Here is a 19,714-nt window from a genome sequence, read left to right as displayed (position 1 = left end):
TGAAAAGCACTAAAAAAAATGTAAAGCATGAATATTATTATCCACCGGTATCTGTGAAGTTACCCATAGTATTGTTGGTTGTTAATGAATTCAAGCTCCGAGTATGCTTTACCTTTCCTCAAAAAAGAAAAAAAAAAGTTTAAATTTTCATGCCTTATTATAGCCTTAACTAAAAAAAAGTTTTATGCCTTATGTTGGAATTTTTTTCAATTTGCATGCCTTATTATTGCCTTATGTCAGAAAAAAAATCAAATATTTTCCAATTTTATGCCTTACTATATATAACCTTATGTCAAAAAAACTAAAAAATGTTAACATTTTTGTGCCTTACTTTAGCCTTATGTCATTAAAAAGTAAAAAAAAAAATTAAAATTTTATGACTTATTATAGCCTTATGTCAGAAAAAAAAATTAGAAAATGTTTCCATTTTTATGCCTTACTTTGGCCTTATGTCAGGAAAAAAAAATGTATACTTTTTCCATTTTTATGCCTTATGTCAGAAAAGTTACTGTTGGTTCACAATAGCAACAATTATCACACTGTGGCACCTGGAATTCTCAGTGGTCTCCATCCAAAGACTAACCAGGTCTAGCTCTGCTCAGCTTCTGAGAGCTGATGAGATTGGGCAATGAAAAGCAGGTATAGCCACATGTTGAGTTAGTGTACAAAACTTGGGTGTTTTTTTCATGTCATTATCGCCCCAGTTTTAAGTAAGCTCATCATATTTGCACTAGTTTTTAGGGTCTTACTATATAGTCTTATGTAAAAAAAAATCCAAACTTTTTCCATTTTTATGCCTTACTATAGCCTTGACAGAAAACAATTCTATATTTATTTCTTACTATAGCCTCGTGTCAGAAAAAAAAATCCTAAAAGATTCCATTTTTATGCCTTACTATAGCCTTATGTCAGGAAAAGAAATGTTTATGCCTTATATAGCCTCATCGAAGAACAAAAAAATTAAATATTGCCTTACTTTTGATTTTGAGCAATTTTAGTTTTTTGTCATTTTTTATGCCTTACTGCTTTCTTAGCCCTGTTTAAGTATGTGCGTTATATTTGCAGTAGTTTTTAGGGTCTAATGATGGTCCTAATTCAATTTTTTTTTTTTTTTGAAAAAAAAAGCCTTGCTATAGCTTTACTTTTGATTTCGGGCAATTTTTGCTTTTTGTCATTTTTTGTGCCTTACTGCTTTTTTAGCCCTGTTTAAGTATGTGCATTATATTTGCAGTAGTTTTTAGGGTCTATTGATGGTCCTAACTCAATTTTTTTTTTTTTTAGAAATTTTTGAAAAAAAAAGCCTTGCTATAGCCTTACTTTTGATTTGGGGTGATTTTTGTTTTTTTGTCTTTTTTGTGCCTTACTGCTTTTTTAGCCCTGTTTAAGTATGTGCATTATGTTTGCAGTAGATTTTAGGGTCTAATGATGGTCCTAACTCAATTTTTTTTTTTTTTTTAATTTTTGAAAAAAAAGCCTTGCTATAGCCTTACTTTTGATTTTGAGCAATTTTAGTTTTTTGTCATTTTTTGTGCCTTACTGCTTTTTTAGCCCTGTTTAAGTATGTGCGTTATATTTGCAGTAGTTTTTAGGGTCTATTGATGGTCCTAACTCAATTTTTTTTTTTTAGAAATTTTTGAAAAAAAAGCCTTGCTATAGCCTTACTTTTGATTTGGGGTGATTTTTGTTTTTTGTCATTTTTTGTGCCTAACTGCTTTCTTAGCCCTGTTTAAGTATGTGCATTATATTTGCAGTAGAATTTAGGGTGTAATGATGGTCCTAACTCAATTTTTTTTTTTTTTTTTTTTTTTTATTTTTGAAAAAAAAGCCTTGCCATAGCCTTACTTTTGACTTGGGGTGATTTTCGTTTTTTGTCATTTTTTGTGCCTTACTGCCTTTTTAGCCCTGTTTAAGTATGTGCGTTATATTTGCAGTAGTTTTTAGGGTCTATTGATGGTCCTAACTCAATTTTTTTTTTTTAGAAATTTTTGAAAAAAAAGCCTTGCTATAGCCTTACTTTTGATTTGGGGTGATTTTTGTTTTTTGTCATTTTTTGTGCCTTACTGCTTTCTTATCCCTGTTTAAGTATGTGCATTATATTTGCAGTAGAATTTAGGGTGTAATGATGGTCCTAACTCAATTTTTTTTTTTTTTTTTTTTTTTAATTTTTGAAAAAAAAGCCTTGCCATAGCCTTACTTTTGACTTGGGGTGATTTTCGTTTTTTGTCATTTTTTGTGCCTTACTGCTTTTTTAGCCCTGTTTAAGTATGTGCGTTATATTTGCAGTAGTTTTTAGGGTCTATTGATGGTCCTAACTCAATTTTTTTTTTTTTTAAATTTTTGAATAAAAAGCCTTGCTATAGCCTTACTTTTGATATGGGGTGATTTTTGTTTTTTGTCTTTTTTTGTGCCTTACTGCTTTCTTAGCCCTGTTTAAGTATGTGCATTATATTTGCAGTAGATTTTAGGGTCTAATGATGGTCCTAACTCAATTTTTTTTTTTTTTTAATTTTTGAAAAAAAAGCCTTACTGTAGCCTTACTTTTGATTTCGGGCATTTTTTGTTTTTAATCATTTTTTGTGCCTTACTGCTTTTTTAGCCCTGTTTAAGTATGTGCATTATATTTGCAGTAATTTTTAGGGTCTAATGATGGTCCTAACTCAATTTTTTTTTTTTAGAAATTTTTGAAAAAAAAAGCCTTGCGATAGCCTTACTTTTGATTTTGGGTGATTTTAGTTTTGTGTCATTTTTTGTGCCTTACTGCTTTCTTAGCCCTGTGTAAGTATGTGCGTTATATTTGCAGTAGTTATTAGGGTCAAATGATGGTCCTAACTCAATTTTTTTTTTTTATTTTAATTTTTGAAAAAAAGTCTTGCTATAGCCTTACTTTTGATTTCGGGCAATTTTTGTTTTTTGTCATTTTTTGTGCCTTACTGCTTTCTTATCCCTGTTTAAGTATGTGCGTTATATTTGCAGTAGTTATTAGGGTCAAATGATGGTCCTAACTCAATTTTTTTTTTTTTAGAAATTTTTGAAAAAAAAAGCCTTGCTTTAACCTTACTTTTGATTTGGGGTGATTTTTGTTTTTTGTCATTTTTTGTGCCTACCTGCCTTTTTAGCCCTGTTTAAGTATGTGCATTATATTTGCAGTAGTTTTTAGGGTCTAATGATGGTCCTAACTCAATTTTTTTTTTTTATAAATTTTTGGAAAAAAAAGCCTTGCGATAGCCTTACTTTTGATTTTGGGTGATTTTAGTTTTGTGTCATTTTTTGTGCCTTACTGCTTTCTTAGCCCTGTTTAAGTATGTGCATTATATTTGCAGTAGAATTTAGGGTCTAATGATGGTCCTAACTCAATTTTTTTTTTTTTTTTTTTTTAATTTCTTTTTTTAATTTTTGAAAAAAAAAGCCTTGCTATAGCCTTACTTTTGATTTCGGGCAATTTTTGCTTTTTGTCTTTTTTTGTGCCTTACTGCTTTTTTAGCCCTGTTTAAGTATGTGCATTATATTTGCAGTAGATTTTAGGGTCTAATGATGGTCCTAACTAAATTTTTTTTTTTTTTTTTTAATTTTTGAAAAAAAAGCCTTACTTTTGATTTGGGGTGATTTTTGTTTTTTGTCTTTTTTTGTGCCTTACTGCTTTCTTAGCCCTGTTTAAGTATGTGCATTATATTTGCAGTAGAATTTAGGGTATAATGATAGCCCTAACTCAATTTTTTTTTTTTTTTTTTTTTTTTTTTTTTTTTTTTTTAATTTTTGAAAAAAAAGCCTTGCTATAGCCTTACTTTTGATTTTGGGTGATTTTTGTTTTTTGTCATTTTTTGTGCCTACCTGCCTTTTTAGCCCTGTTTAAGTATGTGCGTTATATTTGCAGTAGTTTTTAGGGTCTAATGATGGTCCTAACTCAATTTTTTTTTTTTTTTAGATATTTGAAAAAAAAAGCCTTGCTATAGCCTTACTTTTGACTTTGGGTGATTTTTGTTTTTTGTCATTTTTTGTGCCTTACTGCTTTCTTATCCCTGTTTAAGTATGTGCATTATATTTGCAGTAGTTTTTAGGGTCAAATGATGGTCCTAACTCAATTTTTTTTTTTTTAGAAATTTTTGAAAAAAAAAGCCTTGCTATAACCTTACTTTTGATTTGGGGTGATTTTTGTTTTTTGTCATTTTTTGTGCCTTACTGCTTTCTTAGCCCTGTTTAAGTATGTGCATTATATTTGCAGTAGAATTTAGGGTATAATGATAGCCCTAACTCAATTTTTTTTTTTTTTTTTTTTTTTAATTTTTTTTTTAATTTTTGAAAAAAAAGCCTTGCTATAGCCTTACTTTTGATTTTGGGTGATTTTTGTTTTTTGTCATTTTTTGTGCCTACCTGCCTTTTTAGCCCTGTTTAAGTATGTGCGTTATATTTGCAGTAGTTTTTAGGGTCTATTGATGGTCCTAACTCAATTTTTTTTTTTTTTAATTTTTGAATAAAAAGCCTTGCTATAGCCTTACTTTTGATTTCGGGCAAATTTTATTTTTTGTCATTTTTTGTGCCTTACTGCTTTTTTAGCCCTGTTTAAGTATGTGCAATATATTTGCAGTAGTTTTTAGGGTCTAATGATGGTCCTAACTCAATTTTTTTTCTTTTTTTAATTTTTGAAAAAAAAGCCTTGCTATAGCCTTACTTTTGATTTCGGGCAATTTTTGTTTTTAATAATTTTTTGTGCCTTACTGCTTTTTTAGCCCTGTTTAAGTATGTGCGTTATATTTGCAGTAGTTTTTAGGGTCTATTGATGGTCCTAACTCAATTTTTTTCTTTTTTAGAAATTTTTGAAAAAAAAAAGCCTTGCTCAAGCCTTACTTTTGATATGGGGTGATTTTTGTTTTTTGTCATTTTTTGTGCCTTACTGCTTTCTTAGCCCTGTTTAAGTATGTGCATTATATTTGCAGTAGTTTTTAGGGTCTCATGATGATTCAAACTAATTTATTTTTTTTTTTCAATTTTTGAAAAAAAAAGCCTTGCTATAGCCTTACTTTTGATTTTGGGTGATTTTGTTTTTTGTCTTTTTTTGTGCCTTACTGCTTTTTTAGCCCTGTTTAAGTATGTACATTATATTTGCAGTAGTTTTTAGGGTCTAATGATGGTCCTAACTCAATTTTTTTTTTTTAGAAATTTTTGGAAAAAAAAGCCTTGCTCAAGCCTTACTTTTGATTTTGGGTGATTTTAGTTTTGTGTCATTTTTTGTGCCTTACTGCTTTTTTAGCCCTGTTTAAGTATGTGCATTATATTTGCAGTAGTTTTTAGGGTCTAATAATGGTCCTAACTCAATTTTTTTTTTTTTAGAAATTTTTGAAAAAAAAAAGCCTTGCTATAGCCTTACTTTTGATTTTGAGCAATTTTTGTTTTTTGTCATTTTTTGTGCCTTACTGCTTTCTTAGCCTTGTTTAAGTATGTGCATTATATTTGCAGTAGATTTTAGGGTCTAATGATGGTCCTAACTCAATTTTTTTTTTTTTTTAATTTTTTGGATTTTATGCCTTACTATAGCCTTACCTCCGAAGTTTGGTGATTTTTTGATTTTTGCCGTTTTTCGTGCCTTACTGCCTTCTTTGCATGTTTAAAGTATGTGCATTATATTTACAGTAGATTTGAAGGTCTTATGATGGTCTTAACTCAATTTTTTTTTTGTTTTTTTAATTTTTGGATTTTTTGCCTTACTATAGCCTTACCTCCGAAGTTTGGTGATTTTTTGATTTTTGCCGTTTTTCGTGCCTTACTGCCTTCTTTGCATGTTTAAAGTATGTGCATTATATTTACAGTAGATTTGAGGGTCTAATCATGGTCTTAACTGAATTTTTTTTTTCTGATTTTTTTTGGATTTTATGCCTTACTAAAGCCTTTCTTCTGAAGTTTGGTGATTTTTTTATTTTTGCCCTTTTTCGTGCCTTACTGCCTTCTTTGCGCGTTTAAAGTATGTACATTATATTTTACAGTAGATTTGAAGGTCTTATGATGGTTTTAACTCAATTCTCTTTTTTTTTTTTTGGATTTCATGCTTTACTATAGCCTTACCTATGAAGTTTGGTGATTTTTGCCATTTTTTGTGCCTTACTGCCTTCTTTGCACATTTAAAGTATGTGCATTATATTTACAGTACATATTTGCACTAGTTTTTTGTCTTGTGATAGCCTTTTCAGAATTTTTTTTTCAAACTTTTTTTTTATTTTCTTGCCTTACTATATATACTCTTACCTCCAATTTTGGGTGTTTGTCATTTTTTTCAAATTTTTCATGCCTTACTGCTCTTTCATTCCAGTACACTACAAAAAAGCCCTTTCTTAAAATAAGAAAAATTATCTTGTTTTGGGGTAAAAAAGTCTTATTTCAAGTGAAATTATCTGCCAGTGCAGTAAGACATTTGCACTTACCAAGATTTCTTAAAACAAGAAAAAAGTTCAAAAAGCTGAAAATCTTGTTTTAAGCCTTATACACTAGTTTTAAGTATTTATATTAAGATTTTATATACTATTTTGAGCAAATCTATTCTTGATTAAAGTAAATATTGCTTGTTAGGATTTAGGCAGAGACCAAAATGTGCTCATTTCTAGTGCACCACACATCTTAAAATAAGCTTATAATTCTTGCGTAGATAGAGATACTAGATTTGAGATAGTCTTGCTTTAAGCATCAACAATACATTTACAAAAGGAGACAGTGCAGTAATAGCCTTTTTATTGATCAAAAAAATCTTTTCAGCCATTGCACAACATTGACTGTTTCTTAATAGGGTTTTCTAACCAACAAAGCGTTAGATGGTGATTAAGATGAGTTTGAAATGCCAAATAATTGCAAAATGCACACCTCTCTTAAACAATATTCCTGAAGTCCTTTTAACAAAGATGAGAGTGTAAAGAATGCTCTTCCAAAACAATGAAGAAAAGGCAATAACCAAATGCATTTCAGAACATACTTGTAAAAGTGAGTGTCCTACCCAACAAAAGCTGCAAACTCTGTCATCGCCTTTTTATAGGCAGGGGTTGCATCATTGTCCGTGATGGGATCTTGAAGCACCTCTGTTTGCAGGGCTCGCAACAAGGATGCAATGCATTTGGGGTATGCCATGTGAAAAACGTAGTAATAAGCCATAATGTAAAGAATGGCTTCCTGGAGCTTGGATTTTGGAAAAGATGAGATGGGAGTTGAGCCAGCACATATGAAGCAGCCATCCTCATCAACGAGCAGGACTGGTGTGCAGAGAGGTCGCTTCTGAAGAAACATTCCTGGTTCCTGTAATGGCTGAAAGGAAAAAAAACAAAATATTATATTGTTGAATAACAATGGCTCTCAAACCTTTCGCATCAAATACAACCTAATAGTAATTTGTTTTGTGCTTTGCACATTATTGTTCTCCATTCACTCCAAACACAGTAGTGGTAGGCTATATGTAGTCACAGTTTCCCCTGGGGCAGACTGACAGACTGACACTGCACACATCTACGTTAACGGTCCATCCATTCATTCACTTACACACAGATTCATCTTGGCCTACAGCACACGTTTTTTAGTGGAAGAGGAAACCGGAGTACCCGGCAGAATACTTTGCAGACACGGTGAGAAGATGCAAACTCGACACAGAAAGACCCCTCCAGCCCGGAATTGAACCCAGCACCTTGAGTGCTAACCTCTGGCGACCATGTACCATGCAATAAAAAGGAATCTTATAATCTTACAAGCTTACACAACACAAAGAATCTTACCAATAAGATATGGAACAGGGCGTCCGATGCATTGGACAGTTTCTTCGGAAGGGCAGCATTAGAAGGAAATAGCACTGGGAGGCACTTCAGTAGCTCAATTGCTTGTTCTTCTGCGGAAGCAAAAATAAATAACAAGATGTTATTAATATTATATACTTGAAAAGTCTAAATAACAAAATAAATCATTTTTAAATAACTCATTTAAAAATTATAATTTCAAAAATTACCTTTAGAAAGTGACATCGGTGGTTTCATTGCCTTCTTGTAAACAGCATAGAAGAGTAATTTTTGCTGGAAGACTTCCCAGCGCTCTCTCAGCTCCTTGACATAGTTGTGCTGTCCGTTGGAAATGATTCTCCCCATTTCGTCGAGGGCCTTAAAGGTACCAGAATGTTACTACAGGATTCCTTAAGATGAGGCAAGGGCAGCTGGTTGCAGTTTAGACAGCTGCCTAATACACATGCAAAACTAAATTAAACAAAATCTAAGGCATTAGTGGAATTTATGTAAATGACAATAGCCAGAGAGTATCAGCAAACTATAAACAAATAAAAACTTACATGGTCAATGTCTTTGAAGCAGGGATAGGCGTCAATTATCTTAGCTGCCTTGTCCGGCTCTTTTAGCAGGTCTGCATCTATGAAGTTTCTCCTTGCTTCAAATTCTAAATCCAACAGTTGGGCAACTGCCTCCTTGTCTTGTTTTGGCTTTCGAAACATTTCTTGCAGTGTTTTGTAGTGTCTGGCCTGGGAAATCTGGCTGTCGTGCAGTTTGGGACCTACACCAAAAATGAATAAAAAAACAATAATGTTCAATGTCTTTGTTCATTGTACAAATACATATGCAAAAAAATAATTTTCATAATAATCAAAATATCAAGAGAAATATCAAAATCATACAATATGGTCAATGTGCAAATTAATAGTAATACTAAAATTTCAAAACCAATTCAGATATTAAGAAAAAACTACACATGATACCAATATTCACTTTCTATTAGGATACCACAGTAGTAATATTAATAATAAAAACAAAACAAAAACAAAGCTTGTGTACACAATCTCATTTACAGTACCAAGCTTTTATTTCTGTTCTTTTGCTGCTAGAGATCCACAAGGTGACTTGCCTGATCTAACTAGGTTCTCGCTGGCCGTATTAGGAGAGTGAACCTGTGGGCTTTCTGGGGTGCAAATGGTGTTTCTTGGAGAGACATTAGAAGAGCACGGGCTCAAGTCCAGGACTGGCTCTTCTCCCTCGTCTGTGAGTTCCTTGCCTGTAGTGTTCTCAAATGAAAGGCGTCTTCTTTTCCCATTGCCTCTCGATGGTGTAGCTCCTTGCCATTTTCGTGGAGACTTGATGTTTTGGAGTCTCTTGCTGAGCTTCTTAAAGATATCGGACTGTAACACAAAAAAGTAATAACATTGTAAAAAGTTTTTTCAAATACAGCAGCGTCTTTCGAAAAACAAAGTAAAGACATATTCAAAACAGGTCTACTTGTAAGATATGGTTACAAGACCATACACAATAAGACAAGGCAATGTCAGGAAAAAAGTTTGGTGCCAGTTTATCGCACAAATACTACCCCATTACACCTCTAGCCCTGGACAAATTAAAGTTTAAAAAAGAAAACATTAACAGTGTGCTGTCAACAAAAAATTATCAATCAATAAGTAAAACATAGGTTGAATACATACAGTATCAAGAAAATGACTTGATTAATTACTTTTCTAAAATAATTTTCAGTCCAATATCATCTTCATAAATGCTTTATATACTGTTGTCATTGTCAACATTGTATTAATAAAATAAAAAAAATATTTGTTAGCAAAAAATAAATCTTCATAAATGCTGAGACATCATCTCTATGTGTTGTCTATGGGCCAGTATATTATTATCATCGTATACAACACTTACCCATGGACAGCTGGTGTTTGCCCAGTCAGCAACCATTGGATAGTAGTCCATGATTCGTCTGGCCATGGCCTGCAGCCCCACTTTTGTGGGGTATTGCAGGCAGTCAGTCCCACCTGACGCTCTCACAGCAGTTATCATGCTGATAATCGTATTTCTTATCAGTCTACAGTACAGCTCTTTAGAAAGCCGGCACTCCCTTTCTCGCCCAATGCGTTTAAATTCAAAATATTCTCTCCTCACATGCTCTAATTCACTGTCAGTATAAATCACATATTGCGGACTTGGGAGCTGCACAACTAAAGGACTTATTTTAACTGCAGGATGAACAGGACCCTCACTTTCTTCTGTTGCCTGCTCCTGGACACATGAAATACAAGCAGAAGAATGTGGTATTTAGAACAGACCAAAACATTAAGTTAATGCTCAAGGATAACTTACCACAGGGTGGGCCAGGTCCCAAATGGCTTTCCTTCTTCGAAAGTGTTCCGGCCCAGGAAAGAGGTCCTTTAAATCTTCTCTCGTTAAGGTTGGCAGGACATCTGCATCCACATTTGCAGCTGGCGCAAATAGAGAAATGTTATTAATTTTAAAAGTCATATATGATTCTGTGGTCATAACTGCTTGAAATTTCAAGTTTGTAAAATGTTTAAAGGAGGTTTTGAAATGTAAAATATTTATTTTAGCTGAACTAAATTGTGTGCACAGGTAAGAAACACAGAAAAGTAAAGATCCTGAACTTCAAAATAGTGCAGATCCCAAGCGCTAATTATGTGAAGTACTTTGACATTATTTTAGACCATGTTAGGAAAGAGTGTTTTTTATTAAAACACATTGGATGAGATAGGCTTTCCTTATCCATGAAGGTCTAAAGGTAGGGATGTAACGATTCACTCAACTCCCGATACGATTCGATTCACGATACTGGGTTCACGGTACGATTCTCTCACGATTTATTTTACAAAATGGGACTGTAGACAAATTTTTTTTTTGGGAAAAAAACTAGAAAATACTGTATTATTTTCCTTTTATATTTCATTGTCAAAAGAATCCCTTGATAAACTATTCAAAACAATGCAATTTAACTAAAAATAAATCTTGAATGAAATAAATAAAGGAATAATACAAATGAAAATGAAGCCTATTAATTTAAATTCTGGTTCTATAATAAACAATGCAAAACTGCATAATTCTTTTTCTTTTTAAAAGTGCAACAGAAAATGTATTTTGTGCCTTAACAATTGGACTTTAAAAAAAAAAAATTACACTGATTTACGCCATATTTGTTTGGACCAGCAGAGGGCGCTGGTAACACAGTGGTCGGTTGGCATGCAGAAATTCTTGCAGTGAAGAAGAGAAGCTATCTAGCAGACAGAGCTAATAGAAAAACGTGACTTTTACAGATATTCAAGAAATATTACAGATATTCTTTCGGTGCTAAAGGGGCAATGAATCATTTATTAACATATTTAAGAGTAGAAGGCGGCCAGAAAGAAAGTATTAGCAGACTCCGCCCGCCGCCTACACTTGTGGATAGGTTAAAAAAAGTACTGCGATTCAATTTTCAGAAAATCGATATCAACCGTGATACCTATGAATCGATTTTTAACTGCCTTACGATTAATCGTTACATCCCTATCTAAAGGCTGCTAAAAATAGCCTGGCTTCAATTATAAAAATTTAACCATATACGTTAAAGGAATAGGCCACCATTTTTGCATACTGAAATATGCTCTTACCTGAGTTTAGACAAGTTGATACGTACCTGTCTGGTCTTTGTGCGTGACCGTTGAAGAGCATGGTAGCTTCCAAATTCACCCGTTTGGAGCTATAGGAATATACTGGGAAAGGCCAATTGCTAACAACATCTTTGGTCGTTTTGCATGACTGAAGGCATGCACAAAGACTAGACAGGTACTCATCAACTCGTCTAAGCACAGGTAAGAACATATCTCAGTCTGTAAAAACGGTGGCCTGTTTCTTTAAGGTTTACCCATGGCAACCCGGCAGTTAACCCAATTGTTCTTCGACTCTTTTGTTCTCTATTAGTCATACAAAATGGCATTAATTTGAGTTTTTGAATACACTACTCAAATTACATTCATAAATGTGTTACTCATTTATTATACCATATTTCACAGTCGGAATCTTTTTTTATTCTTACCTTTTAAAACCTCGACTGCCACACGGTCAAGTTCCATACTGTAAAGGACAGTTTGTCAAAGTAATCATATATATTTTTTTTTACTTTATTTGCCTTGTGTAAACATCACCAGTCTCCATCTTCTCCACCATGGGCATGGCTCGATGTCTGACCCGCACCCGCCATCAGCTACAAAAAACAAAACAAAAAAATAATTATCCAGTCCAACAAACCCTGTACATGTTGTGCCTTTTTGATTTGCAAATGTATCCCAATCTATTTTTTTATTTTTTATAGTAAAGCTGCTAAATGTATTTAGCATAATTTGATATTAGCCTGGCTAACTTCCTAACGTTAGCTAATTATCCAGGCTAATATTAAATGACTCGTCCATTTTTGAAAGAAAAGAGTTATAATAGTCCACTTTAGTAACGAAGGGTGTCATCATCAAAGAATTAATATTATTTGCCTAAAATACCTTATTCCCGTGGTTCTCTTTGCTCAAGTTTTGTCGTTTTCTTGTATGAACTCTGAACGATCTCCTCGCGACGGCTCCCTGGCGCCTTCTGTGGCTGTCGAAAAGTGAATTCCAATTAGCCTGAAATGGGGGTGCGTTTTCTGTTTCAGGACAAACCATAAATTAAAGGTCTCATTAGTTATGGAATATTCACTAATAATTTATGACAATACAAGACAATACGCAAACTGTGTAAAATATAACTGATCAGTTATAAAAAAGACATTTAGGTTACCTGACTCAATTCCAAATGGTATAGTCCGCCCCCGACCTCGCCCCAACGTAGTACAGCTGTTATTTTCAAAATCCTCTCTCTTTCACGATGGCGGCGGGATGGCGCTGTGTCATTTGTTTCGTGTTCATGGCATTGACTTTAAAAGTACTACTTAGCCATGTCAACAAAGCTCATGGACGCAATCCTAAATTTCGTGCTATTTGTGGAATAGATGGATGCACAGAAAAATATCGAGTATTTAATTCGTTCTACTACCACATCAAACGAAGACATGCATCCTACCTGGCTAATGGACGCCCACCACCGGTCACTTCTACATTGACTCACTCGCACGGTCTTGGAGATGAACGGTTCGACATACCCATTTTCTCCGGCTGTGCTTCATCCATTCATTCTACCGGCAGTGCTACCAGCAATACTGAAGCGGACTCCACCACCCTCGAAGCTAACGAAGCTAACGGCTTAAACGCAACTCTAGGTGGGACCACCGAACAAGAGCTCCTGGATGAAGAAGAGGAAAGGCACAGTCAACCTCTTGATGTTCAACCCCTTGAAGCCCAAATAACCCCCGACACGGTAAGCATAATCGACTAGCGTAATATGTTTCAGTGAATCTTCACACAATGTCACCAGGTTAGCTTAGCTACATTCGTTTCAAAATAGGACTTACTGAGACAGGCTAACGTAGCATTGAGAAAGAAAGAAAAAAGATTAACATGAATGCGGAGTATAACATGTAGGTGTTTGCCCATTGTAGACAATTAACGTCTATAATTGTGACAACCCAGCTGTTAATGTATACTGCAAATGTTACATACTTACCGTTAGCAGTAGCTGCGCACGATGTTTACAGTAGAGTCCACTAGCATGCAGCTTACACCTGGTAGGTCCCGTCCTTCAACTGTACAGGTAACCGGTAGGATTATAATGCGCGATGCAGAGGACACATCGCCAGACAGGTTTTTAGGCTGCAATTTAGCTGTTGTTTCACAGCCTCACAAATTTAAATTCACTTTAGCATTCATAACAGTGGTGTAGCACTTACTTGGTGCAACCCATTAGGAATGGGATGTTTAAACATGTAAACATGCATATTTCTACTAAAGTTATGACCTGTAATAAATATTGTATCAATGAGAACTTGTTACCTTTTTTTTTTTTTTTTTTTTTTTTTTAACTACATGTTTATTTGTGGTCAAGTTTACAAAACCACCGTCATTGGTATATAATGTAAAATTGAGAATAATATGTTATAAAATGTTATAATTTGATCAATTAAGGTCATAAAGTGGGAATTAAATGGGACAATTATATACAGTGCCAATGGCTAATAATTCTCTTGTTTCATGTCTCATTTCTTTTATACAGGCTTTAACCAGACGTGCTGCTGCATTCACCGTTGATGTTCGCGAAAGATGCTGCATTTCTCGGGTAAAGTATCTACCTATTTTTTAAATCATTCTTTGTCTGAGGCACAGAATGGCGGGGAAATTTGCATAGAGTGCACCATAAACACCATGTGTTATGGCAACAAAATTAATATCCAGCACCAGTGTCTGCGTACATTGGTGTATGAATGGGTGACTGGTTCCTTATTGTAATTCATGTTGGGTGTAGGATACATATGTATGTGTATATACGTATATATGCATATGTTTGTATCCATAAAATAAAGAGTACGTCCTTAAGACTGCTCTACTGTAAAGTGCCTTGAGATACCATTGGCTATGATTTGGCACTATACAAATAAAGATTGATTGATTGATTTTGATAAAGGTAGAAAAGCGCTTTATAAGTTGAGTCCATTTACCATGGGGCTATTTCCATTTATTTTTCATTGATTTTTTTTTTTATTGTGGTGCTGCTTTTCCGGCACATTTTTCTCATGTTATCATCCTTGATTTGACGCTTTTTTTCACAAAGCGTTTAGATTTGGATAATGCCAAATTGGACAAAATAAGCTCGGTTCAGTTTGGGGTTAAGAGATAGAAAATTACTGTTTCTTTTATTTTTATTTTTTGTTTATTTTTTTGGTCAATTGGTAAAGGGGGTTGTGCCAGAAAAATACAAATACTTTTATAGTGGAAATTTTGAGAAAAATGAAAAAGAAAAGGAAATTAACTGCTCAAATAAACTACTACTACTAATAATGATAATTTTCTTTGTTTCTTATTGCAGGGGAATGTCAACAACATAGTGGCAGAAGTGCAACAGTTTCAATTTGCCCTTTTGGAAAACCTGCGAGAGAGAGTAAGGAATGTTTTTGAAAGACATGGACATATGGACAACATAGAGCAGCTTCGTAATGAGACAATGGCAACAATTGTTGACTTTCCCGATCCTTTCGCCTCCTTGACCACGAGTTACATGCAGGACCAAACTATTAAAGAACTTTTTCATCCAGTTGAACCTGAAGAGGTCATCATCTCACAGAAGCTCTGTAGAGTTAAGAGAGGTGGAACAAGGGTACTTAAAACTAGGAACATTTGTTTTTATTATGTGCCTCTCATCAAAAGTTTGGAACAATTTCTGTGTAACCCGAGAATATCCAATATGATTCATCACCCAACAAACTGTAGCAAAGATGGCTTTCTTAAAGACATTGTTAATGGAAGCCTTTTCAAAACTCATCCTTTATTTTCTGTTAAGCGCACAGCATTACAGTTAATTTTATATTCAGATGAAATCGAAATCTGCAATCCTCTTGGTGCACATGCTTCTGTTAACAAACTACTGATGTTCTATTACTCATTAGGAAACATTGAGCCAAAATTTAGATCAAAGCTTCCAGCCATAAGACTTCTCGCAATTGCGAAAGCTAAGGATATTTCAGAGGCTGGTGTTGATGTTATTTTGGAGCGAATCGAAAAGGATTTAAAGAAGCTTTACAGTGGTACAAGAGTCAAAACTGGAAGCACGGAAACAAATATCTTTGGTGCTGTAATATCAGTATGTGGGGATACCCTTGCTCAGCACGATCTAGCTGGGTTTAAATCTGGGGTTGGTTTTGCTTTTAGCAAGTGCAGGCATTGTGAGTGTGACTTTAACAGTATGCAAAGCAACTTTGACGAGAATGATTTTACCCCAAGAACATTACAAAATCATATCAGACAGTGTGAAGAAATAGAGAGGGCCAGTACAGAATTTCTTAAAAAATCCCTAATGACCACTTATGGCCTTAATAGAAGGAGCAAACTTGTCGATTTCCCAGCTTTTGATTTAATCCGGCAAACCCCACAGGATATAATGCATGTCTTACTTGAGGGTGTGGTGCCCTATGAAATGAAATGCGTGTTAAAGGCTCTCATTTTGTCTGGAGACACTGAATTGGACTCCATAAACACAGGTATACAAGGCTTTTCTTATTCACCGGTTGATGTACGCGACAAACCATGCCCCATCACTGTAAATACTTTATCCTCAAATGATAACAAACTTAAACAGTCTGCAGGGCAGATGTTGGTGTTCATGAAAATATTTCCATTTATTGTAAACAGCATCAGTACTAATGTATATGTTCAGTTTATAATAGGATTACTTGAAATATCTCAGATCATATTTTCCCCAGTTATAGCCATTGAAACATTGGAAAAACTCAGGAGGATGATTGAACAACACCTAAAAGAGTTTACTAATCTTTTCCCTGCCAACAACATAACTCCCAAACAGCATTATATGATACATTTTCCTTCACAAATTGAGGCCCTGGGTCCCCTGAGAAGACATATGTGTATGAGGTTTGAATCCAAACACAGATTTTTTAAAAAGTGGTCTTCAAAATTGAACTATAAAAATATTTGCAAATCTCTTGTCCAGCACAATCAAATTGTTGAAAGCACACAAAATGAGAACAATAATATTTTTACCCATGAGAAAGATCTAGGCCCTGTGGGAGAAGTGTCAAATTTCCAATATGTTGAGTCAAAGCTCAGAGATTTTCTAAACATTGTCGATGTCCAGCATGTAATTTCTGTCAAGTGGGTTACGTTAAATGGTAACACTTACACAACTGGAAAAAGCTTGATTATTACAGACACTGATAATGGATTGCCTATTTTTGGACTGATTAATAATATTTTCATTGTTGATTCGGTTTTATTTTGTTGTGAATATCAAGTTCATGAAACACTAGATTTTAATAGAAATTTGCTATCATATGAAATTACTGTACCAAATGTTGCCATGGCCACAGAAATGATTAATTTGGAGAAACTGAAGGATTACACTGCATATCAAGCTGTTATGCTCAATACCAAGACGTATGTTCCAAGAAAATATGATCTTACTGATGTATTGTTGGTAAATTAAAATGTTTAATAAACAAACTGTAAATATTGAGTTGTATAGAAATTTGCTATCATATGAAATTACTGTACCAAATGTTGCCATGGCCACAGAAATGATTAATTTGGAGAAACTGAAGGATTACACTGCATATCAAGCTGTTATGCTCAATACCAAGACGTATGTTCCAAGAAAATATGATCTTACTGATGTATTGTTGGTAAATTAAAATGTTTAATAAACAAACTGTAAATATTGAGTTATTGACTCTTGTTTAAATGTATGTTGCTGTTCTCTACACTGGGTATCTCGGTTGGCCCATTCATTGCGTAAATTCAAATGCCCATTATAATGACAACAAATGTGCATGTGATGTCATATCAACAGCATGGCAGACTGCATTCTATTACGGCAACAGCATAACAACCAAACGGTAAATTTGCAATGTTACGAAAGTAACTATGCTGACTTGCTGCTTATTTGGCTCCTGTTGACGTAATGGAATGCTATGCTGTTGCTATGCTATAGAACACACAAAATCTTAAAACAAGAAAAAATCTCTTACTGTTCACTGGTTTTGGCATCTGCATGCGTGATATAACTTGATTTTGTATAAAATCTACTTAAAATAAGATATAATATCTATGAACGATTGCTCTAGAAAGAATAACTTAAAACAAGTCAAATTATCTTAATAAGAACGTGTCCTAATAAGTGAAAACATCTAGAATCTAAACTTCTAAGATTAATATTCTTAATTTAAGTCAGTTTCACTTGGTTAGGAAATTCATTTTTGTAGTGTATAAGTGTGCACATCATATTTGCACTAGTTATTAGGGTCTTGTTATAGCCTTATCTCAGAAAAAAAATTCAAAAAAATTAAACTTTTTGATCAATATTATAGCCTTACCTCAGATTTTGGGATTTGTCATTTTGTCTAATTTTTCAAGCCTTGCTGCATTTTTATCCCAGTTTAAGTGTGCGCATCATATTTGCACAAGTTTTTAAGGTCTTGTTATAGCCTTATCTCAGAAAAAAATTCCAAAGTTTTTCAATTTTTATAGCCTTACTTCCGATTTTTGGTGTTTGTCACTTTTTATCATTTTTCATGCCTTACTGCATTTTCATCCCATTTTAAGTGTGCACATCATATTTCCACTAGTTTTTAGGGTTTTGTGATAGCCTTATCTCAAAAAAAAATTCCAACATTTTTCAATTTTTATGCCTTATGTCAGAAAAAAAATCTAAACTTTTTCCAATTTTTTGCCGGGAAAAAAATTGCAAAATGTTTCCATTTTTATACCTTACTTTAGCCTTATGCCAGAAAAGAAATTCCAATTGTTTTCAATTGTAAAATTTTTTTTTAACCTTTTCCATTTTAATGCTTTATGTCAGAAAAATTACTATTTTTCTATTGGTTCATGATAGCAACTATTATCACACTGTGGCACCTGGAATTCTCAGTGGTCTCCATCCAAAGACTAACCAGGTCTAGCTCTGCTCAGCTTCTGAGAGCTGATGAGATTGGGCAATGAGAAGCAGGTATAGCCACATGTTGTTACTGTACAAAACTTGGGTGTTTTCCTCATTTTTCATGTCTTACTGCATTATCACCCCAGTTTTAAGTGTGCTCATCATATTTGCACTAGTTTTTAGGGTCTTACTATAGTCTTAAGTAAAAAAAAAAAAATCCAAACGTTTTCCATGTTTTTGCCTTACTTTAGCCTTATGTCATTAAAAAATGTTAAATTTTTATATGCCTAATCATAGCTTTATGTCAGAAAAAATTTCCAACATTTTTCCATTCAATGCCTTACTATAGACTCACTAAGCAAATGCCATCACACTGTGGCACCTGGAGTTCTCTGTGGTTCTCCCATCCAAGTTTTAACAGGGTCCTTAGCTTCTGAGATCTGATGAGATTGGACAATGAGAGGCCGGTATGCCCACATATATACTTTTACTTTACAAAACTTTTTGAATATTTTTACTCCAGTTAAAGCATGCTCATCATATTTGCACTATTTTTTAGGGCCTTACTATAGCCTTGTCTGAAAAAAATTCTGAAATTTTTCCATTTTCATACGTTAACCTTATGTCAGCAAAAAATTCCAAAATGTTCTCTCCACATATAAAAACTATTACCTGTAATGAGATGAGATGAGATATCCCTTATTCGTCCCACAAGGGGAAATTTGCATTTTAGTTACATCCCCGTCCAAGAAACATTAATAGACATATGAGCGGGGGGAGCTGAGTAGGAGTAGAGGGTATGGGGTACAGAAAAGGAAAGGATTGCAGCCAGCCGCTGGGGGGCGCACTCATGCAGCCTCTTGTGGGCACTTTACACACCTCTCCTATAGATTGCAGGGAGGGAAGGTGGACAGAGGGCCAACGAAGGCATTGACATACAGTATAATCCCTTCGCTCCATTCTGATACAGTCAGATGACATGGAACGACCTTGAGTAGATCTGGTTCAGAAACAGAGTTCCAGCTGGCAGTGGGGGAGAGGAGGAGGAGGGGGGAATGGAGCGTCTTTCTGCACAACATCTTGGTGGATAGATGAGATAGCCTTGATGGCTGGCTTTGGGAGCCAATGATGATAAGCAATTTGTTTTCGATTCAGGCTGAATTTTGATACCCCTAAGTCCCGGTCTCCAGCAGTAATCCAATAAGGTGGCCTTAACTTGCAAGCCAAGCATTCAACTTCTCCAAGTTGGATTCAATTCCACGTAAACGTTCTGAAGTAGCCTCCTGCCTACTTTTGAGTTTGTTCATCACATGAATCTGAGTGTTGAGAGCCCTGCTCCATCCATCAGAAATGACCGAAAGCCTTCCCCAAAACAGCTGCCAACGTAATACGGACCTTTTGTGGACAATATC

General features: G+C 34.4%; 2 protein-coding genes across 2 annotated transcripts; one reads left to right on the top strand and one right to left on the bottom strand.

The window, feature by feature from the left end:
* Positions 1–6,969: 6,969 nt before the first annotated feature.
* On the bottom strand, positions 6,970–12,543 carry LOC114476927 (uncharacterized). The gene is made up of 10 exons (XM_028468943.1): positions 12,272–12,543; positions 11,924–11,982; positions 11,815–11,852; positions 10,092–10,210; positions 9,654–10,010; positions 8,866–9,136; positions 8,300–8,517; positions 7,967–8,114; positions 7,740–7,849; positions 6,970–7,278 (listed from the first exon to the last, which is right to left on the bottom strand). The coding sequence occupies exons 1-10, from the start codon at positions 12,428–12,430 to the stop codon at positions 6,970–6,972; spliced, it is 1,788 nt and encodes a 595-aa protein (XP_028324744.1). The 5' UTR covers positions 12,431–12,543.
* Positions 12,544–13,781: 1,238 nt separating this feature from the next.
* On the top strand, positions 13,782–17,088 carry LOC114477109 (uncharacterized). Its single transcript, XM_028469209.1, has 2 exons — positions 13,782–13,976; positions 14,724–17,088. The coding sequence occupies exons 1-2, from the start codon at positions 13,845–13,847 to the stop codon at positions 16,851–16,853; spliced, it is 2,262 nt and encodes a 753-aa protein (XP_028325010.1). The 5' UTR covers positions 13,782–13,844; the 3' UTR covers positions 16,854–17,088.
* Positions 17,089–19,714: the final 2,626 nt, after the last annotated feature.

This window comes from Gouania willdenowi, chromosome 15, assembly GCF_900634775.1.
Source record: "Gouania willdenowi chromosome 15, fGouWil2.1, whole genome shotgun sequence".
Taxonomy (NCBI): Eukaryota; Metazoa; Chordata; class Actinopteri; order Blenniiformes; family Gobiesocidae; genus Gouania; species Gouania willdenowi.
This window is presented reverse-complemented; position numbering and strand designations above follow the sequence as displayed.